This window comes from Eubalaena glacialis, chromosome 3 (genome assembly GCF_028564815.1).
Source record: "Eubalaena glacialis isolate mEubGla1 chromosome 3, mEubGla1.1.hap2.+ XY, whole genome shotgun sequence".
Taxonomy (NCBI): Eukaryota; Metazoa; Chordata; class Mammalia; order Artiodactyla; family Balaenidae; genus Eubalaena; species Eubalaena glacialis.
In genome coordinates, this window is record NC_083718.1 from 126,980,611 (window position 1) to 127,006,791 (window position 26,181).

General features: G+C 36.9%; 2 protein-coding genes and 1 non-coding gene across 15 annotated transcripts in view; 2 read left to right on the forward strand and 1 right to left on the reverse strand.

The window, feature by feature from the left end:
- DNAJB4 (DnaJ heat shock protein family (Hsp40) member B4) overlaps window positions 1-8,116 on the reverse strand; it is a 40,180-nt gene extending 32,064 nt beyond the window's left edge. Inside the window, exon 1 of the mRNA XM_061186420.1 lies at window positions 8,033-8,116. The gene's annotated coding sequence lies outside the window, so the exon portion shown is untranslated. The remainder of the gene's footprint in view (window positions 1-8,032) is intronic.
- Window positions 912-984, forward strand: TRNAR-CCU (transfer RNA arginine (anticodon CCU)). The gene has a single exon. It is a non-coding gene; the product is annotated as a tRNA-Arg (tRNA).
- A 138-nt stretch (window positions 8,117-8,254) lies between the features above and the next one.
- FUBP1 (far upstream element binding protein 1) overlaps window positions 8,255-26,181 on the forward strand; it is a 34,252-nt gene continuing 16,325 nt past the window's right edge. For 2 of the 13 annotated variants that reach the window (XM_061183993.1, XM_061183982.1), the window contains exons 1-17: window positions 8,255-8,481; window positions 14,498-14,588; window positions 15,414-15,476; window positions 16,281-16,319; window positions 17,206-17,245; window positions 17,788-17,837; window positions 17,930-18,001; window positions 18,126-18,183; window positions 19,820-19,982; window positions 20,081-20,179; window positions 20,304-20,405; window positions 20,656-20,758; window positions 20,858-20,958; window positions 21,342-21,483; window positions 22,111-22,271; window positions 24,852-25,003; window positions 25,089-25,168. In XM_061183993.1, coding sequence (XP_061039976.1) covers window positions 8,362-8,481; window positions 14,498-14,588; window positions 15,414-15,476; window positions 16,281-16,319; window positions 17,206-17,245; window positions 17,788-17,837; window positions 17,930-18,001; window positions 18,126-18,183; window positions 19,820-19,982; window positions 20,081-20,179; window positions 20,304-20,405; window positions 20,656-20,758; window positions 20,858-20,958; window positions 21,342-21,483; window positions 22,111-22,271; window positions 24,852-25,003; window positions 25,089-25,168 — 1,636 coding nt within the window. In that variant the 5' untranslated portion in view covers window positions 8,255-8,361. Of the gene's footprint in view, window positions 8,482-14,497; window positions 14,589-15,413; window positions 15,477-16,280; window positions 16,320-17,205; window positions 17,246-17,784; window positions 17,838-17,929; window positions 18,002-18,125; window positions 18,184-19,819; window positions 19,983-20,080; window positions 20,180-20,303; window positions 20,406-20,655; window positions 20,759-20,857; window positions 20,959-21,341; window positions 21,484-22,110; window positions 22,272-24,851; window positions 25,004-25,088; window positions 25,169-26,181 lie in introns of all 13 variants that reach the window. The other 11 variants (XM_061183983.1, XM_061183984.1, XM_061183994.1 and 8 more) reach the window with 9 other exon arrangements.

The window sequence follows — 26,181 nt, forward strand, 5'->3', positions numbered from 1 at the left end:
TTATTTTATTTTATTTATGTCTGTGTTGGGTCTTCGTTGCTGCGCACGGGCTTTCTCTAGTTGCGGTGAGCGGGGCCTACTCTTCGTTGTGGTGTGCGGGTTTCTCATTGCTGTGGCTTCTTTTGCTGCGGAGCTCGGGCTCTAGGTGCGCGGGCTTCAGTAGTTGTGGCTCGCTGGTTCTGGAGCGCAGGCTCAGTAGTTGTGGTGCACAGGCTTAATTGCTCCGCGGAATGTGGGATCTTCCCGGACCAGGGCTCGAACCCATGTTCCCTGCACTGGCAGGTGGATTCTTAACCTCTGCGCCACCAGGGAAGCCCTGTATCCACATTTTTAAAAGCACCCCCAGATGATGCTGGTGGCTCTGTTCAATTAACATTGCCATTAGCCTAGATCAACAAAAAGTTGATAGGTTCAAAAACAGAAAATGTTTCTAGAGCTTGAGTTCTCAAGACTATATGCCCATAACAACAAGAGAACAAACTGCAAGGCATTACAAATAAGCAAAAATCTGATGGAGCATGTTGACTTTGTATTTCAGTGGTTCTCAAGTATGGGCTGCACTTCAAAAAATCAACATAAAGGGGCTTTCATGGTGGCACAGTGGTTGAGAGTCTGCCTGCCAATGCAGGGGACACGGGTTCGAGCCCTGGTCTGGGAAGATCCCACATGCCGCGGAGCAACTAGGCCCGTAAGCCACAATTACTGAGCCTGGGTGTCTGGAGCCTGTGCTCCGCAACAAGAGAGGCCGCGATAATGAGAGGCCCGCGCACCGCGATGAGGAGTGGCCCCCGCTTGCCACAACTAGAGAAAGCCCTCGCACAGAAACGAAGACCCAACACAGCCATAAATAAATAAATTAATTAAATAAATAAACCCAAAGTTTAAAAAAAAAAAAATCAACATGGGGGACTTCCCTGGTGGTCCAGCGGTTAAGACTCTGCGCTCCTAATGCAGGGGGCCCAGGTTCGATCCCTGGTCAGGTAACTAGATCCCGCATGCATGCCGCAATGAAGATCCCACGTGCCGCAACTAAGATCCGGCACAGCTAAATTAAATAAATAAATAAATAAACAAATAAAAGCAACATAGGAAGTTTTTACAGATACAGATATAGACCAGTTAAATCAGAGTCTCTGGGAGTGGTAGTTGTGGCTCAGCTTTCACATTTTAAAAAAATCTCCCTGTAACAAATGCAGACAACCATTTAATTAAGGGCAAGATCACTGGTATTGGTTAGTCAGGTTAAGTTTCATGAAAAAAGATGATTTTTTATCCGACTCTTTACTTGGCCAAAAATTTAATGAAAAAGATAAATGTAACAGAAGAAGTGAAAGGAACTGATGTATAAATAAATGATCTAAGTAGGGGAGGAACAAATAAAGATGCTTTTGACCACAAAATCAAGGGAGACTAAGAACAGTAAATATATGAATTTTTTTTAGACATTTTGGTTTTGAGGCAACATACAAATAAGTCTTAGAGGTAACTGCAGACACGAGTTTGGAAACACATTTGGGGAGTAAGTATAGGACCAATTTAATGTAAATTATGAAACCATACATATCATATATATTCTGCAGTTTCATTAAATACGATATTCTACAGCATTATATACCAGCTTTATTACAAATTATTGAAATGCATGCTATAGAACTAGCTAAAAATCACTCAAGAACTGAGTGGTAAAGGCCACTTTGAGACAGATGCTTTGAGTCCCAGATATTTGACCTAGCAACATCCCTAAAGTAATGGGAAGCTGGGAGTGTTATGGCTTACCAGCAGGCAGCTCTAATCTTTTCTCACTGAATACTGATATTCAATTTTCTGTATATTCTATGATGCTACATTCTGTCTCCTATGATCCCAAAGGACAGATCCTGCTTATAGACAGGATGCCAACAGATGTGTGCAACTAGCCAAACACTCAATATATATTCAAAGAGGTCCTCTGTATGATACAGAAAGGATATTCATTCTCTCACTAGATTTGAAGAACCCTGTAAAGTTGGAAATGGCACTTCAGCAAACCCCACCCTTCTCCCTCATATGCCTTCCACCTTCAATGAAGAGGTCCCCAAGGGCAGAGGAAATTTATTATATTTTCACAAAGAACCTTTGTCTCAAGCATTAATTGTTCTAAAAGATTAAACTATAAAGATTTTCCTCAGAATTCTCAGAAGAATCTAATCTAAAAACTCCTGATATGCTTCTTTTAGCAGATGGGTTATTTTGTAGAGGAATACAATATGCAAACAGTACAAACATTATCACAGGTGCTGTGTGGTAATATAGGGGAAAAATTAAAATTAATCAATCCTATCCTTGTCTTGAGAAGTCTTACAATCTAGTTAGTGATGTGTACTACAAACACATAAACCCCCTGAACAATGTGTTTGAAAAATAACACTAATCATCATCAAATATACAGGTATATATGCATATATACACACACACCATAAAGCACTATATACTTTAGTAAGGCATATTACGAATCCACCCAGTGCTATTAGCAATACAGAAAAACAAGCTTCTATAATGTTATACAACACACGGGTTCTTTAAATTTTGTAAGTAATCTACTTTTATTACCTTACATTAAGAGCTGCCTTCCCATGAAGAATTTTAGCCTAAGTCTTGATAAAAACTAATGCAAATATTTTAAACATCCAAGTAAGAAATACCAAATTGTGACTCATACTCTAGAAATTACAAAGAGATACATTTCATAGATTTTTAATAGATTCTTCCATTCTTTCAAGTCAGGCTGCCTAGGTTCAAATCTCAGCTCTAACATTTACTAACACGTGACCTTGGGCAAGTTCGTTAACTCATCTGTACCCCAGCAAAATGGAGATTTTAATAGCGCCTATCTCATAGAGCCAATGTGAGGATAAATGAATTAAATACATGTAAAGCACTTACAGTGCCCAGTATATAGCACTTTAGAGTGTGCTATGCAGTAAAGACACAGAAAAAGACATAGCCCTTACTGTCATGAACCTTATAATCTAGTGGGAATTCTAAACAATAAATGATATTATGGTATTATTACCATGATATGGTACATGAATACAAATAGGAATCCCTAAATTTGATAGTTCTGGACAGGTTTTCTGAAAAAATGGAAAATTTTCAACAGGCAACAGTGAAATGGAAGAGGTGAGGGGTGTTCCTGACAAAGAGAAAGATATGTGCAAAGGCCCAAGGGCTCTACAGTTATGAATAGGTGGGAATGACAAGGATGGCAAACGGCTGGATTTATGGCAAATCAATGGTCATGAGCGATATCCTAGAGGATTTGTCAATGCTCTAACAGCCTTTCAATCAGGACATACTATTAAATCTGACATCCAAATCAGAGAAGAAATTTCTAATAACTGAGGGTGAGATGATACTATGGTGACTTCTGAAAGAGAAAAGACAGAAATCATGGTGTAAAAACATAAGACTTTTTATTATCCTTTACTTTCCAAAAACAGATTAAACTGCCATCTCTGGTATGCCGGTAAAAGGAAGTTATGTGACTTACCAAAGGGCACATGGGTCAGACTTGAATCTAGATCCTCTGGGACCAAGTCCAGAGTTCTTTTCACTACATGGGGCTGCCTCCAGTTTCAGACACTAGTCAAACTGTTGTTCTCCACAAAGTTCCCAAGTTACATTTGTGTTAACAACTTTGTCCTTTATAATGCAAGTACTGATAGTTCTTGTTTCCATTCACACAGTCTGAAACAGAATCCTACAAACTCGATCAGAAAGGATACAAAAGTCATTAAGACCAATGACCAACATTAATGATCAAATACCCTAAAACAACATCCTGGACCACTTACTTTACTTTGAACTAACTGGCCACTTTCCTCCTCACATTTAACCTGAATCTGTTGTGACTGTGCACTGAGAAAATACAGGCCTGGTTCAAATGACACACAGAATACAGCATAAAGTTATCAGCTCCTTTTGGCTAAGAGTTGTTAGGAGGTAGGTGATAGATAAAAAGATGAGGCAGGAAGTCTGTACAATTTTGCCACTCTAAAATGCCTATCCAAAAAGCTATAATGGACTTTTTTTCTCCAATAGCTATAAAATAAGAATCTGTTAATATTTCACACAGATTTAACTAATCTAACAGTGGAAAGTTATGCTGAGAAAAAATCAGGCATTTGGTAACCAATAAATCAGAAGGTAAAATGAAGAACGTTGCCAGTACATTTAATAGCCCAACTTGTACTATCTTTACTAATCGTTTCATTCTGTTATTTGATAAATCTAAATGCCCCTGCTAGACTTTTATAAGCTTAAAAACATTGATTTTTGCTTCATCCTGAGAATGAAATATGGAATACTAATTTCTATAAGACAGTGGCTATAAAATAGAATTCAGCTGAAAATTTAGCCAATCTCTCAAAGCACAATAAACCAGTTTTAGATTAGCTATGATACATCCTTTTTTTTTTTTTAATCAGTCATCAATTTTATACACATCAGTGTATACATGTCAATCCCAATCGCCCAATTCAGCACACCACCATCCCCACCCCACTGCGGTTTTCCCCCCTTGGTGCCCATACGTTTGTTCTCTACGTCTGTGTCTCAACTTCTGCCCTGCAAACCGGCTCATCTGTACCATTTTTCTAGGTTCCACATACATGCGTTAATATACGATATTTGTTTTTCTCTTTCTGACTTACTTCACTCTGTATGACAGTCTCTAGATCCATCCACGTCTCAACATATGACTCAATTTCGTTCCTTTTTATGGCTGAGTAATATTCCATTGTATATATGTACCACATCTTCTTTATCCATTCGTCTGTCAATGGGCATTTAGGTTGCTTCCAGATACATCCACTTTTAAGAGGATTTACATTGCAAAGGGAAATGCATTTAGTCAAGAAAAGTCTGATTTCATCAGTTATAATGAAATTATCCAGAGTAACCAGCAAACTACAAATGGCTTTGAGAAGACTGAGTGGACTCAGAACTAATTCACATATAACCAAATCAAAAGTCACTGGTTATAGTTTTCCTACAATTCAGTTGCTGTTACAGGATCCTGGGTTTTACCAAAACTAAGATTTGAACATAGATGTTTAATCCAAAAAATTTATAGAAGTGGAGTACCATGGATTATCCTTTCCTAATTATGAAATACCAGAAGCCAAATTCTATGTTTAATAAAGCCAATTTCCATTTGATAGCACTTTCCAGTTTCTGAACAGCTCACAGAGATACCTCATTTGAGGATACCAATGCAGGTTATGATCATTATGTAGATGAGAAATCTGAGACACAGAGTCTAAGTTCACTTGACCAAGGTCACAAAATCAACTAAAATGTAGAGATGGATTGTTTTCAACATTCATTCATTCAACAAATATCTAGAATGCTAAGACTATGTGTTAGGGACTAGTCAGTGGTAGAGACAGACAAGGTCCTTGCTCTCCAGCAGTTTACAATCTAATGGAAGACAGACAATAAACAAGTAAACACATACGACATAAGATAATTTCCGATAAATTCTATAAAGAGAACATGGTAATTGGAGAGTGACTGCAGAATGGCACAACAGAGGTCAGAGATGGTCTACGGAGATGACATCTGAACTGAGACCCAAATGATGAGGACAAATCATCCATGTGAAGGTCTATAAGAACATCTGAATCAGGCAGAGGAAAATGCAAGCATAAAGCCCTAGAGGCAGGAGTGTTCTTGGACAGCAAGGTGGCTCAAATGGAATGAGGAGCAGGAGTGTTTAGATAGTAGCCTGATTACATGGCGCCCTTAGGCCATTCCAGGAGATGGGATTTAAAGTGCAATAGGAGAGAAGACTAGGTGAGATGATCTGATTTATGTTTTAAAGAAAGCTTTTAAGCTGCTATACGAAGAAACAATTGTAATACATTCAAGTAGAGGCACCCTTGAGCTTCAAGAGTACTGGTAGTGATCTATTTTTTGGAGAACATTCCTGGAAAGCAGATACATGGGTGCTTGTTACATTTGAGACATTACATACATACATTATATACTTCGCTGTACAAAATTTCGTAATTTTTAAAAGTAAATTGTAAAGATGTAAGGGTGGAAGCAGAAAAAACAACTAGAATGCTACTGTAACAGCCCAAGACTGAGGTGATGGTAACTCAGGAGTAGTGGAGATGAAAAGTAGTGGAATGTAGAATATACCTCTGAAGTAAGGTAAATAGGTCTTCCTGATGGAAAAATCAGGGGCAGCGATCAAGGCTGAGCAGTGGTTCTCATTGTGGAGTGATTTTGCCTCCCAGGGGACATCTGCAATCTCTGGAGACATTTTTGGTTGTCATAACTGGTATAGGGGGTTCTCATATTGGTACAGGTGCTACTGGCATCTATGGGTAGAGGCGAAGGATGCTGCTAAACATACTACAATGCACAGTAGTGCTATAAAATAAAAAATTACCTGGCCATGAAGTGTCAATAGTGCTAAGGTTGAGAAATCCTTATCTTGACTGATTCCAAATGGTTCCCATCCTAGAATACCCATACTTCCAGGAGACTCTACCAAAAAAACTAGAAATGGAGGTCTTTACTTATTTTCAACGTTTAGAGATAACTAAAATTGTGGTATACATGAAACAAAGTTTATTTCTTTGGAGGTAAATTATATCACTCTGTGACTAACACTATGTTGATCAGGACTAACTGGTATATGTCTAATTAATAAAATATGAAAAAATCAATTACTGATTAATAAATGCCATTTATTGGACAGACTTTCTCAAAGCACAGCTGAAGAAATCCTATTTAGCAATACCACCCAACACTGCTTATACAGTTTTTCTTTTTACCAGTTATGCTTAAATCTGTAGTCCAACACATTCACTGCTTTTCCAAATACAAATTCCCCCCAAATCAAAATAGATGGCTATGCACACTGAAGGACATAATCAGAGCTATAAATGGATAAGATGGTAGGAAAAGCTAATTATAGGAAAATGATGGCCCACTTGTATCTGTGTGCATGTAACTGTTATCAGACTTACTTTGGGCCTTGAGCAAGTGGATACATTAATTTCAGGTATAAGGAAGACTGCAGCACACGTTTCTCTTAATTCCTCTAAGTCTAGCAATGGGAAAAGTACTCTTTGAGACCTAACTCACTAAACACAAAATACCAAAGTTGGTAAAGTTCATTTTACCTCATTCTTTGTTATCTAAAGGGAAAGAATTTTGGGGGAAAATAAAATCACTGTGATCGACGCCTAAAGCATTCTAATGGGTCTGAAACTACTACCACTAATGCAGTAAACTACGTGCCACGATATGCTCCAGAAAGAAATTACCTGGTAACTGAAGTAGATAACAAAAAACAAAATAATCAACATCATCATCATCTAGTCCCGGGATGACAATACAAAACATTAGAGTTCTCACAAGTTGCGGCTGAGGGAAACTATTTCGAAGAAGCCACAAAGCCAATTTTGGTCAAGAAATGGACGCTGTTTCTTATCTATAAGGACCTCAATAAAACTGGCCATGGATACATACGATACTAGGTTACTGAGTCTGGCTAAAACTGAATTTTAGGAACAATTACATTTTAAAAAGGTAAAGAAAAGGGCAGTCATATCGTCACAGCCTCATCCAAAGAATTTACACAAAAACTTCGAAATCAGCTCGAGAACTAAGGCCTCCGGCCTAAATTCATCCCCACTTGTGACAAAACTCAAAAGTGACAATCTAGAAGTAAAATGCAGGGACACTTTACTACCCTTAAAATCATGCCGCGTTCCCGCTATGCCGGGCGGACGTTTTCGGGAGCATCACCGCGCGGCGGCCAAAGCACGCTTCTCCCAGATGCCCTCCCGGCGGCACGCTCTAGACACTGTTGTGCCGCCGTTACGCCTATCGACGTCCCCAACTTCCCCACTGGTACACAGAATGACCCTCGGCGGAAAATCCACCCATTCTACCTCCCTGAGGCGGCGACCGATAAGAAACTACTCCTTTCCTCCAGCCTTTCAAAAATTCAAGCAGACGGCGGCCAGCTCACCAGTGTCATCCACTACCCCAGAGGGATAACCGCACCACCTCAACCCAAGAACGCACATATAGGAGGCGCCAACAGAAACCCCACTCTCGCGAAATCTAAAGACAATTCTCGCGATATCTCGCGGCCTGTCTTTTTCCAGCCCCACCCCCCCACACCAGCGCGTTGCTTCAAAACATCGCGAGATTTTCTTCTTTCAGTCTCCGCCCCTCTACGGCACGATGGTCGCACAAGAATGTGATACAGCCTCGACGGCCGCCATTTTCTTTCTTTCTTAGCAGTTGGCTGAGAGGTCCCTGTGAAGAAACGGTAGCGGCCACTGTAGAGTAGGCATGGCAGATTATTCAACAGTGCCTCCACCCTCCTCTGGCTCAGCTGGTGGTGGAGGCGGCGGCGGTGGTGGTGGAGGAGTTAACGATGCTTTCAAAGATGCGCTGCAGAGAGCCCGGCAGGTAAGTCTGGACCGCGCGGCGAGACCCCGACAGCTCCCGGTAATTGGCCGCTGGCTGAGTAGGCCGCTACTTCTTCGCGCATGAGGAAGAGGAAAGAAGTGCCCTTCCGCCCTCTGAAATGTGACGAGACTCACGTTTCCCCACGTTGGTAATACCGAATAGAGGCTGGAACTCGGTTTTGTGTTCTTGGTGTCTAAGCCACTTTGAACCCCAACGCGTGCTACGCGAAGATGGCTTTAGATTTTTCTCCCGTTTCTGCGGTACTCGCGCTTTTTTCTCCAAGGAGTTAGCATTTCCTTTTTCTCGGAGTGAACATCCTGTTCCATGGGGTAAAGCGCGCGTAGTTTTACACAATAGTATGGAAGCTTCTAGTAATGAGTTTGGGAAAGGACTAGGGTCTGTCCGCAGGAGCCATGGTAAGGGAAGGGATCTGTCATTAAAGCAGTCTTTAGAGCTTCCAACCCGTTCGAGCTGTCCCGCAATTAATCTTTCGCGTACCATACACTTTCGCACCTTCAAGGAAGAGAATTAGAGGAGAGCACTCGTATTCCGGGTTGGAATCCCTCTTCAGGGCGGGATTTACGCGTGTTCTAAGGTTCCTTCCCTCTTACTTCTCAAAATGGCTTCAGGGCCATTATACCCTAAGTTTCAATTTGAATCTGCCTCTCAGTTCAGAGTCGTAAACTGACCAGACCTCTTTGTATTACGTAGGTGCGTACATTTGCCCTAAAGGCACCACTTACCCAAACAAAAGCTTTAAAAAAAAAAAGTTGTGTTCCAGGATTTTATTTGAACTTTATCTTTATTAGATAGTCCCTTAATGTAATTTTAAAACGTGTGATGTTGGTATGGACTTGTGTCTAAGCAAAAGTAACAATCTTATATTCTCGTTATGACACGATGCGTGTTAGATGCTAGAAATTTTTAGAGTACAGTGTTAAGCTCATGATAATCAGAATCCAATTTTGTGGTATGTTTTGATTATATTAGGAGTTCACTTCGTTAACTTATTTTTCACCCCCCGGTTGGATTAAAGCATCATTTGAGTCAAAATCCATAAAATCTGTAGTGATGTAGCAAAGCGCTCATATTTTTATAATGTGAACACATTATAAACAAAAATGTACCTGTACTTGTTTTTAATCAGAAATTTTCCAAGGAGTCAACAGAAGGTCATCATTAACCCTAATTCTGCGATTTATTCACTTAATTCTTATTTACTACTTCTGAACATGTTTAGAATAGTGACTGAAACATTTATATAATGACAGGAACTCTGTTAGAAGGGTTTTATTAGATTGGATTGGAAGACTCACCTGAATTATTTTATTCAACCAGCATATTGAATTAATTTGTGACACACTGTACATAAATACTGGAGACTTTTTAAACATGTTAATTGGGTTTCTGCCTTCTAGGAAGCTATGATGGTCAAGGAACCAAAGACAAAAGAATAGAAGTATCTGATTAACGCTTTCAAACAGTAGACAAAATATGGGCACTGTTAATTCATCTATTTGTTCTGTAAACATTTTAGAGTTCTATGAATCAGGTACTGTACACAACACCAGGGAGTGGGGTACGTAACTGCCAAAGTAAAGGACTGATATTTTAAGCAAGGCATTAAAGAATGAGTGAGAGTTTGACCAGTGGAGAAAGAAGCAGCATGTGCAAAGGTATGGGGTTTTTGGGGATGACAAGAACCTAAGAGTGAAGTCTCTGGAGGATAGGGTTGGGTGGGGGAAGGAGGGTGGAAAATGAGGTGAGAAAAGGTGCAGGTGGATGCAACTTCTGAAGACAATTTTCTTATTTAGACTGCTTTTTTAAATATAGAAATTGTCCTCAAACTATGAATTTCTTGTCCTCTGTTTATATGCCAATAGCTGCCCCAGTGCCCTTTCTGTAATATAATTTACAAGTGTCTTTGCTGTAATTTGATTGTTTCTACAGAATTGATCTTAAATCTGAGATTCTCAAATTTAGCATTTGAGTTGAATTGCCCCTTCTGGTTACATTTGAGAATGCCTCCGTATATTGGTTGTAGAGCTGCTTGTCTGATTATGTAAGTGGAGTATAGGGAAAAGTGCTTTGGCTGAAGGGACAAATTAGGTTAATCCCTGAAATAACTTTTTTCCTTATCTATATTAAATGGATACTGAATTATATTTCCAAAATCTCCATCTAACCTTAAGTTTCTTTTCTTTGTCTAGAGTATTGTGCTGTGTTCTTTGGAAGGAAGAGGTATAAGAACAGCTTCTTGCCTTCAAAGAGCTGCATACTGCTTGGGAAGCTATTGGCATTTCAGCTGGATAGTTCTTTGTTATGCAGGAAAGCAAAACAAATGATTAGGATCCCTGGTCCCTATCTAGTAAATGCTAGTAGCATTTGCTCTAGCTGATGCCATCAGGCAGTTGAGGCCGAGTTGCTCAGTCTTTTTTCCAGAGAATTCTAATAGCTTATTTTTTTAATGTGAAATTTCCAGATTATTATAATATTCTGTGAGCTAAATCTAGCACAGGGGCACCAGACTGCTTCTCTAGTTTAGAGTTTCCAACCTGTGTACTTTAGAAATTTATATATGGGTATTTCAAACTGTAACTGCAGAGGGTGATGTTGAAATTCTTTGATTAGATCTTTAGTGATCACACTGATAACAAGTTGTCTTTGAAACACTGGAAAATTGAGATATATCTATCTACTTTTTTCCCCTTAAGGTTATATGAAGATAGAAGTGAATCAGAGACTGAGACTAAGTAGAGTGGTAGATCACAGGTTATGCAAGAATATCAATCCTCATCACTTCCCCTCTAAACAACTATTAAATTAGTCGTTAAGTACTCAATTCTTGAAATCTCTTGATAATTGTGAAAGTAATTCAGACTGTATTATGTTTGAATGCAATGAAAAATTTATAAAATAGAAGTGTTGACTTTTTACTTACCATTAATCTCTTCAGTGAAAACTAGCATTTGATTGTGTGCGGGGGGGGGGGGGGGTTGTTTGCTTGTTTTTGTTTTTTTAACACATTTTGAGATGGGATAGCAAAGCTTGATTATGATAATAAGCAAAGATTTCTGGGCTGTAAAGAGGGGACAATGTTAATAAAGTGGTGGGCCAGTAATATTTCTAGCCTCTTCACATTTCTGGTGCATAGGAATTGAATCCATTAGGACCTTGCCCATAGTAGGTACTCAATATTTATTGAATTGAATCAACAGATATCTTTAATGAATTAAAGCAGTAATGAGATTTTGTTCTGAAAATAATTATGTTCTTTCAAAGTGTATATCTTTGGCCAGTACAAATAAAAACCTGTTAAATTTTTTAAATTGAATATTTGAAGTCTTGTGGACCTGCTTTATAGTTGAATTAAAGTGTGCTGATTTGTTCATAGTAACTGGCAATTTATATGCTACATATTAGGCTCTGTGCTAAGCATATTTATATTCATTTAATTCTCACAACTATTCTACAGGGTAAGTGTAGAAACTATTTATCTCTTTTGTACACAGAAGATGAATGAGGCACAAAATGCTTAAGAAAATTTGGCAAGGACACAAAGCAGTAAAACCAGAATTACCACTGACCCCAAATCACGGTTGGACCCCAAAGCCTAAGGAAGCATGTAGACTGAAAATTAGGAGATAGTCATTTTGGGCATTTAGGTAATTACTTCTGAAAATCAGCGTTTTGTGTGTTGTTGTTTGTGGTTTTGTTCTTGTCGTTTTAATCTCTAAAATCAGGTGGTATGACTGAATAATCTCAAATTTCCTTTCAACTCCAAAATTCTTGGTTTCTAGGAATAATTGATGAAGAAAGGTGGAAAATGCTAAAACATTGAAAGCACAAAAAGTATTTACTCATTTGAGAAGTAGGGAGGGTCCAAATGGAAAGCTTGAATTTTTATTGTAAATTGAAAATCAAAGAAGTTACCTACACTTAATTCTACTAGTCTCGTAAGAATTTTATATAGTTAGAGGTTGGATTTTAGGAATTACTGTTTCTCTTAAATTCTGTGAAGTGACCTAGGAAGTGTATGTTTTCTGTTGGTCTTGGAGAATTGATTAAATCTGTTAGTATTTTTTCTAAAAGTTCCTCTCTAATGTTTTTGTATTGGTTCTGAATTTTTGAGATGGTGTTAACTGGTTCTTCTGAGTGAACTAAGGATCAATTTTATTTTCAGTTGGATATTTTTAGAACTATTCAGTGGATAGGGAGGTATAAATAAATATCCTTTTTCTGTGCAGAAGTTCCTTGGAGCTCAAGGAGTGCTGCTTTGCAAACTCAGTGTTTATAAAAGCTAGCTGCAGAAGGTGTTACCAGCCTAAACCATTTTCTTTCATTAGTATTACTCTTTCGTTGGACCAGAAATATTTTCCTCATAACATCAATGCCTAGCAGTATGTTAAATTTCCTAAGGAATAATTCAAATGCTGATTGCTTTAAAACTGAAGAGTGGAAAAGCCGTTTTCAGGTGTGATGAGGAAAACTTTCAGAAAAGAAATAAGATTTTAATTAGATCAAAGATTCGAATAAGCTTTTGAGAAAGTGAAAGATGATTAAGATAGGTTAGAGTGACCAAAGCTATAGAGTCAGGAAATATATAATTGTATACCTTTTTTGTTGAGCATTTTTATATTTAATCCTAATATGCTTTGTGGTGGGTGTTTGCATTTACAGATGAGAAAAAGGGAAACCTAGGAATCCTAGGAAATACATTTGGTATATGGGAACTGATACATGTTTAGGACTTACGTGATACATATTGGGTTCAAGTCGTTGAATACGCTTATCCTTTCCAGTTTTCTAATTATAATGAAGCTTGAGGCACTTGGTTTAGTTCCACATCAACACCTTTTTAGAAGAATTCCAGTCACCAAAAGTTTCATTTTCTGTTTAATTTTTATTATGGATAATTTCAAGCATACTCAGAATTGAAAGAATAACGTGATGAACTCTAATGAGCCCATCACCCATCTTTGGTGATTACCACTTTTAGTAACTGCCAAGGAGGTGTGTAGAAATTGGGACTTCTCCACCATTCACTTACTATGTAACATTGATTAAGTTACCTCTTGAGATTTTTTTCAATTATAAAATGGATATCTATCTCACTGAGTACTCTACCTCATAGAATTGTTGTGATGATTCAGTGACAAAATGAGTATAAAACATTTATTATAATATAGAGTTTGGCCTTTCGCTAGCACTCAGCAATTTTAGTTCCATTTCCCTTTTCATAGAAAAATGCAGTAAATAACCCCTGGTTGTGCCCCACTTATGACTTGAGACTGGTGTTTCTTATACGATGTTTGCCCACTCTAAAAGTTAAGTCTCTAACAATGAAATGAGTTGTGGTTCTATAACAGAGACTTTCTTAGACGTATAACTTCCTAGGCTTCCTCCACACCTCCTCGTTTCCTTAGAAAAAGATTGTCCAGTAGAAGTATAATGCAAGTTAACATGTTTCGTTTAACCCAACGTATTTAAAATATTACCATTTTAACGTGTTCAATATAAAAATTTTTGAGATGCTTTACATTCTTTGTATTTGTTCCAAGGTTTCGCTATCTGGTGTGCGTTTTACACTTGAAGTACATCTCAATTTGGACTAGACGTATGAAATACTCAGTAACCAAATGTGGCTAGCATTTTACCTTATTAGACAGCATGGCCTTAGCATGTTCACATTCTTCCTATACCAACACATAGAGAGTCATGGGAGAGAGACATGGTGAAGTTAGAATTAGGATCCATATTTTCCTCAAAGTTATTTGGTCAGCCTTCTAAAGATTCTTAATTGATTACTTCTTTGTTCTTATAGAGATATATCAGAAGCAATTCCCGATGATGAATTATTTGTTAACTCTCTGAAGTTATTAATGATAGTAATAAATCGAACTGTAATTTTAATTTGTCTATCAAATTAATTTTCTTATGTGATATTTAGCATATATTAGGAAATAATGTAGTTATGATGCTATCCTTAATGGTGGTGTGTTTTTTGTTTTTTAAGATTGCAGCAAAAATTGGAGGTGATGCTGGTACATCACTGAATTCTAATGACTATGGTTATGGGGGACAAAAAAGACCTTTGGAAGATGGAGGTAAGTTATAGCCATAAATATTTTAAATTGTTTTACACAGAGTTTAGTTGAAGTGATTTTCAGTATTTTTCAAATGTTCTTTTTTTGAAACATTGCTTTTATCATAAGGTTCCTAAAATTGTAAGGGTTATATTGGCCTCAAAAGGAGAGGGGGGAAAAGAGACCTAGACAAGGTAGGTAAAATTTGAGTTAACCAGCCAGTTTTGTCTTACTAGAAAACATCATTTTCCCTCTTTTAGGATTGTGCCAGATTGATAGTTTGCACAGACGACTTGTTAATATACTGAAGAAAACAAAAATACAAAATGTTTAGGAAACATTTCATGGGTTTTTCTCATCATACATGAATTAATCTGAGATGCTGTATTCTCATTACTTTGTTATTTCAGATTTCACTTTAAAGGTTGAAGTTGCTATAGTTTGCTACTTTAGTGTGTTGCAGGTTATACCATTTTTTGTTTGTTTTAGTACCTTGTTTTGTGTTTCAGGTTTAACTCAAAATGTGGCTTAAAACAGTAGATAAACAGTGCCTTGTATTTTTTAAAAACATAATTGTTGAACCTTCTGAACTTAGAAGTCTGCACATATTTTTTTGTTTTAGATTTGTTGTATGAATTTTGATACATTTTCTTTTTGCCCTTTTTTTTTTAAAGGAGGATTCTGAATGAGCGTATAGAATGTATTTGTAGCTTTTGACCAGGAGTACTTGGTTTCCTTTTATTTAAGTGTCTTTCACATTTATAGTGAGGTTTTAATATACAAAAAAAATGAGCTAATGATGCTTCAGATGTTGTATGTAATGTATTCTTTTTATTTTATGTGTAGATGGCTCTTGGACAAGTCCGAGCAGTACAACACACTGGGAGGGAATGCCCTCTCCTTTTAAAGGCAGGAATTTTTATTTATTACCTGTGTTCAGTATGTAAACGTGAAATAAACCAGTGGATTCTTAAATGGACACAAATATTTCTTGGATTATGTGTCTGAATTTTTGTTGCACAACATTCTGATGTTTAATCATTTAAGTTTGAAGGGGGGAGGAGAACGTAGTACTTTGAGCTGTAGGTTGCCTATTCTAAGGTACGCATTGTATTCATGTGTGTAAAGGATGTAGATAAAGATGAAGTCATGTAGTTGTTTGAGTTTCTTTTGAAGTTTATGCTGTGAAATGTTTGGTTAGGAACAGTAGAACAGTTTAGATTGAGATTGCCTTGTAATGTGATTTTTTACTTATTTTGCATAGCTTTGTGTTCACTGTCAGATACACTCAACTTTTGATATGTCAAATTTTCACATTTTGATAGGTTTTTTTCCTTCCAATCTTCAGTTCCTACAGTGGGAAGCATCATTAGACTTTAGCATGTGATGTTTTGCTAAGTAACGGACTAAATACTTTGTCTTGTATCATTCTAAAGTGCTTAACATACATTAAGGTCAGTGATTTGATTCAGTAAAAACGAATTTTTTTTAATGTCTGTGCATCTTTTAAACATGAAGAGAATGAAAGAAATGCCGTTTTCTTTCGATCACTAAGTGTTTGGGTTGAGTTTTGGCAGTTTTGGTTCAAATGATAAACCATATCCTCAGCTATTTCAGTAAATGTTTATATTGGTATTCTTGATTGGGCATGGGGGAGCTAAGTCTTATGTTTGTACTTATTGGCAAAAAATTAAAAGACTCTTAATTTTGCAGATCAGCCAGATGCTAAGAAAGTTGCTCCTCAAAATGACTGTAAGTATCTATTTTAAATTGGGTTAAAAGTTAAAATAACTGTGGATTTTAATATTAGGGCTTTGTTCCTATGTTTTGTTGGGTATCTTTGAAGTTAGTTGAAGGCCATGAATTTTCTTTTTGTATGAATTTATTTGTAAAAATATACCTCCTATCTCCCACTTCAATTATGGCCATGTATCAGTATAATTTAAGATTTAGTTGCTAAGTCATTTTACATGTTCAATTTATTTTATAGCTCTGTTTTTGAAGTACAGTTGTTATATATTTCATTATGGTTTATCATTGGATATTTAATGTAGTTCTCTGTGCTATGTAGTAAGAACTCATTGTTTATCCATTCTGTACATATTAGCTTACATCTGCTAACCCCAACCTCCCACTCCATCCTTCCCCCAGCCCAACACCACCCCCCACCACAAGTCTGTTCTCTGTCCACTAGTATGTTTCTGTTTTGTAGGTAGAATCATTTGTGTCAAATTTTAGATTCCGCATATAAGTGATATCATACGATATTTGTCTTTCTCTTTCTGACTTAGTATGGATATCTAGTTGCATGCATGTTGTTGCAGATGGCATTATTTCATTCTTTTTTATGGCTGAGTAGTATTCCATTGTATATACGTACCACATCTTCTTTATCCATTCATCTGTCGATGGACATTTAGGTTATTGCCATGTCTTGGCTATTGTGAATAGTGCTGCTATGAACATAGGGGTTATAGCTCCATTTCTTAATCTTAAGTATTCTGCATAAAATTTTGTGCTCTTCAGGGTGTTGTCTGTGTGTCAGGGAAAGATTTTAGAATTGCTTAAAATGATTATATTGTTAAATATATGTCAATTAAATTAAATTAAATTTTCACTTTATTTAATTTTTTGGTAGCTTTCGGAACACAGTTACCACCGATGCATCAGCAGCAAAGGTATAGTCAAATAAAAGCTTTTCAAAGGGCACTTTGCAAGTTTTAGTTGAACTGTATGTGAAACACAGCCAAGTTAGTATATAGTGAATATGTGTCTGCTTTTTTTTTTTTTTTTGGTATATATAGCTCATTTCCCTTGACTCAAATAGGTGATAGCAAATGATCTGTTTTCTTGAGTGAGATATGTTTGTAATTTGAAAGGATGGGTGGAATTAGCCACACTTCAGAAGAACTAAGCTGAATTAAAATAACTGTTAAAATGATATCTCCTGAACTGCACCCCAACTCCTTTTTGTTCGTGCCTTTAGACTGTTCCATCCACCATACCTTCCTCACTTGATGTGTATGACCTTAATTAAGATACTGGGTTTAACTACTCAGGCCCTATATTTTGACTTTGAGTATTTTAAGTATGTGCCTAGAAATCTAGTTTAAGCTATTAGGAGCCATTAGATTTCCATTTTTATGTTTACCTTTTATTTGTAAACAAATTATCTATCTTTCTTGGAAGGAAAATGTTGGTTTCTGTTATTTCTTAGCAGGTCTGTAATGACAGAAGAATACAAAGTTCCAGATGGGATGGTTGGATTTAGTAAGTAATCTGATTTTTTTAAAGCTATGAAAAAACATAATCAAAACATACTTTAAAATCTTTCAACAAATAATTTTCTTTTTTCTTACTAGTAATTGGCAGAGGAGGTGAACAGATCTCACGCATACAACAGGAATCTGGATGCAAAATACAGATAGCTCCTGGTAATGTTATTCTCTTGCTATTATTTTCAAAGTGACAAGAAAACTAGCATTTTTACAGTTGCTAGTGAAAATGATGCTGTTAACATTTTCTTGGCCTAAGATTTTTGTTTGTTTTTAATTGTAGACAGTGGTGGCCTTCCAGAAAGGTCTTGTATGTTAACTGGAACCCCTGAGTCTGTCCAGTAAGTACGAAAATCATGTTCCAGCCCTTCCTTCCTACTGAAGGATATTGTCCCTGTAATTGAACTGACTTTCTTCTGAGCTATTACTTTTCCTCTTTTTTAGAAAATTTCTAACAGCATATAAACATGCTTGAAAATCCCTCTAAACAGAAAACCATCCCTAAACCCCACATTTCTAATTCTCTGCTCTGTTTTACAAAAAAAACTCCTTAAAAGGTGGTAGCTTTGCTTGAATCTTCAGCCTTGATTTCTTTCCCTAAATTCCAGATTCATATCCAACTGCTTCCTTAGTATACTGTCCACTTGAATGTCTACTAGACACCTTTAAATGTTAAACTTCAAATTGTTAAAAACAGAATCATTGTTTTCCAGCCCATGCTTTTTCTTTTACTCAGTCTAGTTCATCTCGTTTCAGTGTATGAAAACTCTGTTTTAATACTTTATCTTTGTCTAAAGTCTCATTTATCCATAAGCATTTTTTCCTTCCCAATTATTTGGAATTCAGCTTCTTCTTGTCACCTTCTATACTGTCACCCTATCTATGACACCATTTGCCTATATTACCACAATGTGTCTCCATTCTTTTTAGCCTTGTCTAATTATAGACATACCGATCCTTTTAAAATATGAATCAATTCATATCACTACTTTGCTCAGAGATCCTCTAATGCTTTTCCATTTAGAGTAGAAGTCAGTGTCTTTATTATGGCTTGGCTTACCTGCCATCTTTCTCACTTCATATTTTACCATTCTTCTCCCAACTCACTCTGTTCTAGCCCCATTTAGCTTCTTTTCTATTTTTTCAGCACACCAAGCGTGCTTCTCATTAGAGTCCTTTGCACTTTCTGTTTCTTCTCCCTGGAACATTTTTCCCCAGATATTTTCATAGTCACTCCTCTACTTCTTTCAGGTCTTGGTTCAAATGTCTCCTTATCAGTAAGGTCATTCATCTTTCTTTTTTTGCCCTGCCGTGCGGCTTCTGGGATCTTAGTTCCCCGACCAGGGATCGAACTTGAGCCTGCTTCAGTGGAAGTGCGGAGTCTTAACCACTGGACCGCCAGGGAATTGTTCATTCATCTATTTTGCATAAAATAGCATCCCTTCACATACATACACACAACCTGTCCTCCTTATGTTGTTTTGGTTTTCTTTATAGCACTTAACAAATGACATGTTGTTCCTTTAACCGGCTATTTTTACTTATTTGATGAAGTTAAACCATGCCAGCAAGGACCTTGTCTTTTTATTTCACTGCTGTAACCCCATTACCTAAAATAGTACCTGGCATATAGTTGACATTTTTTAAGTATTTGTTGAATGAACAAATAAATTTTAACGTTTGAGTAACCAAAGTAAAGGTTTAAAAAGTAAACACATTGTTTAATTTTTGGAAGAATGAGCTTTATTCTGAGATAACTTTAGAAGTAGGGTGTGTCTTCTTGGAAATTTTGGACTGTTCTCAAAAATATTGATTATATACTGATACCTAGAAAATTTATTGCATGGTTTCAGTCTTTGACACTCATGGCATTTTCTTTTAATTGTTAAAATTTAGTTTTAGGCCACCTTATCCTGAATTGGGATGGGAGGAGTACCTGATTATATTATTTTGTATTGACTATTAATTTGTTAACAGATCAGCAAAACGGTTACTGGACCAGATTGTTGAAAAAGGAAGACCAGCCCCTGGCTTCCATCATGGTGATGGGCCAGGAAATGCGGTTCAAGAAATCATGATTCCAGCTAGCAAAGCAGGATTAGTCATTGGAAAGGGGGGAGAGACTATTAAACAACTTCAGGTATTACTATGTTTGTAAAATGATTACTTTTTGTCTGTTTTGAGCCTGTTTCCTTCCTCTCCCCTTTTGTTAATATATCTGATTTCTGTGATTAACAGGAACGGGCTGGAGTTAAAATGGTTATGATCCAAGATGGACCTCAGAACACTGGTGCTGACAAACCTCTTAGGATTACAGGGGACCCATACAAAGTTCAAGTAAACTTAAGTTTATATTTTACAAAGAGGGATTTGGGGTGGATGGCAGAGGGGGGACACATGCATGAATAACTGTAGTGTTTTGAGACACGATTCCTAAATTGGGTAATTTTTTCTACTTCAGCAAGCCAAGGAAATGGTGTTAGAATTAATTCGTGATCAAGGTGGTTTCAGAGAAGTTCGAAATGAGTATGGGTCAAGAATAGGAGGAAATGAAGGAATAGATGTAAGTAAAAATACCAGTTCAGAAGTGGTTGAATGCTAGTCCATAAATAAAATAAGGTTTTTCCTGTTTTGTGTTACATAGCTTTCTCTAACATTGTACTGTCTTTCCCCCCCACTTTCTACCTTAGAATACAGAATGTGTACTTTGTATCTTGCCAACCTCTTTGATATAAATATAGTACTTCTATGGTTTGGGGCAGATTAATTTTTCAGGAAATGGCTTTCCTAATGCTTAGTCTTCTCTGCGTAAGGTCCCCATTCCAAGATTTGCTGTTGGCATCGTAATAGGAAGAAATGGAGAGATGATTAAAAAAATACAAAATGATGCTGGTGTTCGAATTCAGTTTAAGCCAGGTGAGTACATATATTTATTTTTGAAGCGTTGGTGGCAGTTACATTTGACACTAATTAATTTAATGCTAAATTAATCCAATTTGTTTCCTTTGTTTGAAGATGACGGAACAACACCAGATAGAATAGCACAAATAACAGGACCTCCAGACCGATGTCAACATGCTGCAGAAATTATTACAGACCTTCTTCGAAGTGTTCAGGTTTGATAGAATGTTAAATTTTCATTGTTCTGTTTTGTTTTCATTTTAAAAATACTTTTCCTTCATTAAATGTGAAAGTCCCCCTCCATATTTTTTTTTATCAGAATCTGTTTGGTGATACTTTATTAATAGCTAGAAAGTTTAAATTGCTTTAAGGTAAACATTTTGGAGCAGGACGGCAGCTACATAGGTGCACTACTTTATTCACCACGCCATAAAAGGAATAAATGGTGGTGGTCATTTCTTGATTATTTGGGCCAAGGTGTGTCCCAACTTCTCTAAACTTCTCATTTAGGAAAATGAAAGTTGAGGGAAATAGATGTGTAATAATTTTACTGTGGAAAGAAGAGCATATTTCTGACTTTGTCTTTCCCCTCTTTTAGGCTGGTAATCCTGGTGGCCCTGGACCTGGTGGTCGAGGAAGAGGTAGAGGTCAAGGCAACTGGAACATGGGACCACCTGGTGGACTACAGGAATTTAATTTCATTGTACCAACTGGGAAAACTGGATTAATAATAGGAAAAGGCAATGTATTTAAAACTATTAATGTATGGTTAATAATTTAACGGTTCTGGATGCTATTTCTGTTGCTGTTGTAAATGAGTAGCAATAATTTCTTTTTGGCTGTGTTTTAGTAGAAAAGTGTTCTTATGCTGATAGTAACACCTAAAGCCTAAATGAAGGGCTTTATATGTACTTAAATCAAGAGTGGGATTTGAATCACATTGGCTTCTAGAGAAGGGAACCAACAGTGTAATTATTAGTGTAAGAAATTTTTTTCTGACCTAGAAAGTGGTTAGTGTTTTTGTTTATTTTGCTGTTTCCTGACATGTTTTTAAATTTTTGAGTTTTCAAATCATTGTGTTAGTTTATATTTACATTGCTTAGAAAAGCAATTTCTTTGAAGCAAATATTTTGATGTTATAATTCATTTTAAGGTTGGGTGCAGACATAACTAAGTTATGTCTTAAAACTTAAATGTGTGAAATGCTTCATATAATTCGACTTAAAGTGTAGAATAAATGGAAACTCCTAGTAGAATATTAGCAGATGGGATACAGTTCATACCTTCTTAATTGTGATTAGTTTGTGTTGAATAGCTCCTCTTGTATCCTTTGAATGTTTAGAGAAATTACTGTGCTTTGATTTTAGGAGGTGAAACCATAAAAAGCATAAGCCAACAGTCTGGTGCAAGAATAGAACTTCAGAGAAATCCTCCACCTAATGCAGATCCTAATATGAAGTTATTTACAATTCGTGGAACTCCACAGCAAATAGACTATGCTCGGCAACTCATAGAAGAAAAGATTGGTGTGAGTATGCTTTAAACTTCCAATTGATAGCACAGATCCAGTTAGTTAAATAAGACATTAATTCATATGTTCCTATAAGTGCTATACAGAAAAATGTTAATTTCTACTCTAAAATTATAGGTCTGGTCACATAATAGAAACATACAATATAGAAGAGATTTTCCAGCAATGAAAATAACCCAGTTAATACACAGTTACAGGTGTTCAGAACCTTGTACTTGAGGGTGGGTAAATAAGAGGATAGCATTACTTGAGTTACGGTATTAGGGTTGGTGGAAGATTGTGGAATATACCTGAAGGAGACAGTTAACAGGAAGTCACTATTTATTAAGGGCTTGCTTACCCAACTTTGGTGAAGCAAAGGTGAATCAGATGCCTCCCCCCTCAGTAAAGTAGAAATCTATAAATCCTAATTCTTAGACTGGCTGACAGTCGTCTGGGGAGTTTTAAAATGTCGACCGCTTGGGTCCTTTACACCTTGACACATATACACAGTTCTGATTCAGAATATCTGCAATAGGACCGACCCAGCATCTAATTTTAGAAGGATGTTCCAGGTGATTCTGATGCATGATCAAATTTGGAAATAGTGAGGAAATAGTGCTTTACTGTGTTTCTTTTATTTTACTGTGAAGAATTAACGCGAGGGAGCATCTTAAATTATTAATAATAATTAGAGTATCTTAGGAAAGTTCTTCTTGATGTTTGCCATACTGTGAATGGGGTGTTTCTCTCTGCTTGGGAAAACAAAAAATAGATGTACAAAAGACACTTAAGAATACCTTATAGGGACTTCCCTGGTGGTGCAGTGGTTAAGAATCCACCTGCCAATGCAGGGGACACGGGTTTGATCCCTGGTCCGGGAGGATCCCACATGCCGTGGAGCAACTAAGCCCGTGAGCCATAACTACTGAGCCCACATGCCACAACTACTGAAGCCCATACGCCTAGAGCCCATGCTCCGCAACAAGAGAAGCCACCGCAATGAGGAGCCTGCGCACCGCAACGAAGAGTGGCCCCTGCTCGCCGCAACTAGAGAAAGCCCTCGTGTAGCAATGAAGACCCAACGCAACCAAGATAGATAGGTAGATAGGTAGGTAGGTAGGTAGGTAGGTAGGATAGATAAATAGATTTATTTTAAAAAAAAGAATACCTTATAAAAACATACACAAACGTTGTAAGTTCTGTGGTATGGAGAATAAGTATAATTGTTCAAAAAAATGAAGAAAATAATTCTTGGACTCAGTAATGGCAGGAATTGATGCCAGAAAAATGAATAGTGCATCTTGGTTTTGGATTTTGCTATCATTAGCATGCATGGATCAGCATTGCTTCTGGATTGATGGACAGACAAGATAGGTTGTTCAAGAGAAGCTCTTAAGAAGAACTTGGACTCTTGAGTCAGGCTATTTGGGTTCAAAATACTCTGAATCATTTAATGACTGTGTGACCTTGGGGGAAGATATTTACACTCTTCTTCGCCTCTTTTTCTTCTGAAAGTGAGGATAATCATACCTACCTTTTAGGGTTATAGGGATTAAATGTTTGAAGTATGTGTGTTTATCACTTAAAAGAGTGCCTGGCATAAAGCCCTGTAAAAATGTTGCTACCTTTTTTCAGTAATCCTTTTTTTACTATTTGGAAAGGATAGGTTATGTATAATTGAAGTGAGGGATAATGACAGCAGTTAGAGACTTAAAGAGACAGGTTATTATGAAAGTCTTGAAGTTTGGCTTTATTGTAGTGAGAAAATTGACAACCATATATAGATTAAGCATTTTTGTCCAAATTGTCACATGGTGAGTATTAACTGCATGAAAGGAATATTTTATTTTAGAACAGTTAAATTTAGTGGTCCTTACAAGTTGGATTATCAAAGAAGAATCACCTAAGCATTATTAATTATGTGGCATGAAATGGATACGAAATATCCTGATTTGTTAAATCAATTAAAAAGGGAATTTTCATGGTATTCAGAAAATTATGATAAAGGGTAAGGGAGGAAATGAATTTAAATTATTGATTGAAATGGGGCTCAGTGACAGGAAGGCTGTGAGAAAGACTGGTTTGTTGAGTGAGAACTTGTTACATTATTGGGAAAGTATTCAATAGCCAGTTCACTATATGAGACCTAAGCAATTTGAGGACTGTATTGTCAGGATGGTTCTCTGATTACAATGTTAAGTGAATAGATATAGAGTAGATGCAGAGAGAGAAGAGCTAGAGGTAAGAACTTGATATTTGATAAGCTTCCATGATTAAGATGATAAAGGGATAGTAAAAGTAAAAATTGTGCAAGGAAAGGGAAATAATGGAAAAGGGAACAGCCTGAAAAGAATAGAAGGTAAAGTTAATGTTTCAGTTCTTTGCTAATGCTGTTGATTTTAATTAATTTTACATGCCTCATTAACATGGTAGAGTTCAGAAGTTTTGCAGCATGAGTGAGGAAGTGAAGGAAAATCATAAATTTTAGATTGCTTGTGGTTAGGTAAAAGGGTAGAAATGGAAGGTTATTTGGCCTTTGAAATGTTTAACCATTACTGTCTTTCTGATTTTTCTTTGTCTTTTGCTTTTTTGCAGGGCCCAGTAAATCCTTTAGGGCCACCTGTACCCCATGGGCCCCATGGTGTCCCAGGCCCCCATGGGCCTCCTGGGCCCCCTGGGCCTGGAACTCCAATGGGACCATATAACCCTGCACCTTATAATCCGGGACCACCTGGCCCTGCTCCTCAGTAAGTTTTGAGTTTCGTTCTAGGCTTTTGCTCAAAGATTCTAGATTTTGGGAAACTATTTTAAAATTGATTTCTGTGTTTTCAGTGGTCCTCCAGCCCCTTATGCTCCCCAGGGGTGGGGAAATGCGTATCCACATTGGCAGCAACAGGCCCCTCCAGATCCAGGTAAAAGATGCTTATCATTTGGGTGTAATCTATGTTTTTGTTTGCCACTCCTGTTATAGTTATAAATTTTCTAGTGTTGATTCTACATTGTGTGCATTTTCTGCACTTGTTTCACTCCTTCAGCAGAAGTGTTAGGTTCTGGTTCTACTACAGTGTATAAGACTGTTGTGAGTATGGTCTGTTTTTGTAGGTCTTTTTCTACCTGCATTTGGCTTTCTCTACTTTAGAAGCGATACAGCAGAATGCTAAAAGCCAAAAGTATAGGAAGAAGTACAGTGTCTTAGGTTTTAGATGCTAGTGCCATCAAATGTACTGTATGTTAATTGTGACATTATCCATGAAAGAATAGTGTACATTTATTTATAAAATTGTGTGAGAGTCAGTTGGAGTGTTTAATCCTTGGGCATTAAACTTCCAAATTCTCAAATAAGATAATGTAAGTTGCCTATTTTAGTATTCCTGATATAACTTCACGTTAGTAAAAAACAGGCCTGTATTAAATATCTGCATGTTGGAACTCTCAAATTAATTTAGTTAAATATTTTCTCTGTTCAGATGTGATTTGTATCTGTTACATTTTATTCTATCCTTGAGTCTTTTCCCACCCTGTACTTTTCTTTCCATCACGGTCAAAGAGCATTCATTGAAACCAGTAACTTTTATTTATGATCCTTTTTTTTTTTTCTCACCTACTACATACCTCTTAGGCCTCTTTCACTGGAGTAGTTTCAAGGAAGGTACTGAATTAAGGATTCCTTTTCACACTAGTATACTTATTTTTTAAAAAACTAAAATAATTTAAATGAAATTGTTTTAGTGAATTTTATTAAACATTTCTGGTATTTAAGGGTGGCCCTGTATTATAACATACCTTAATTTCATAGGAGGTATGCTCTTTGGAACATGATACAACATGACAGTTACCAAATAACCACAACTCCCACACGTTCAGGAAACAAACTGTGTGCGCTAAGGTCTGAGTATGCAACAATGAATTTACATTCTGTAGAAAT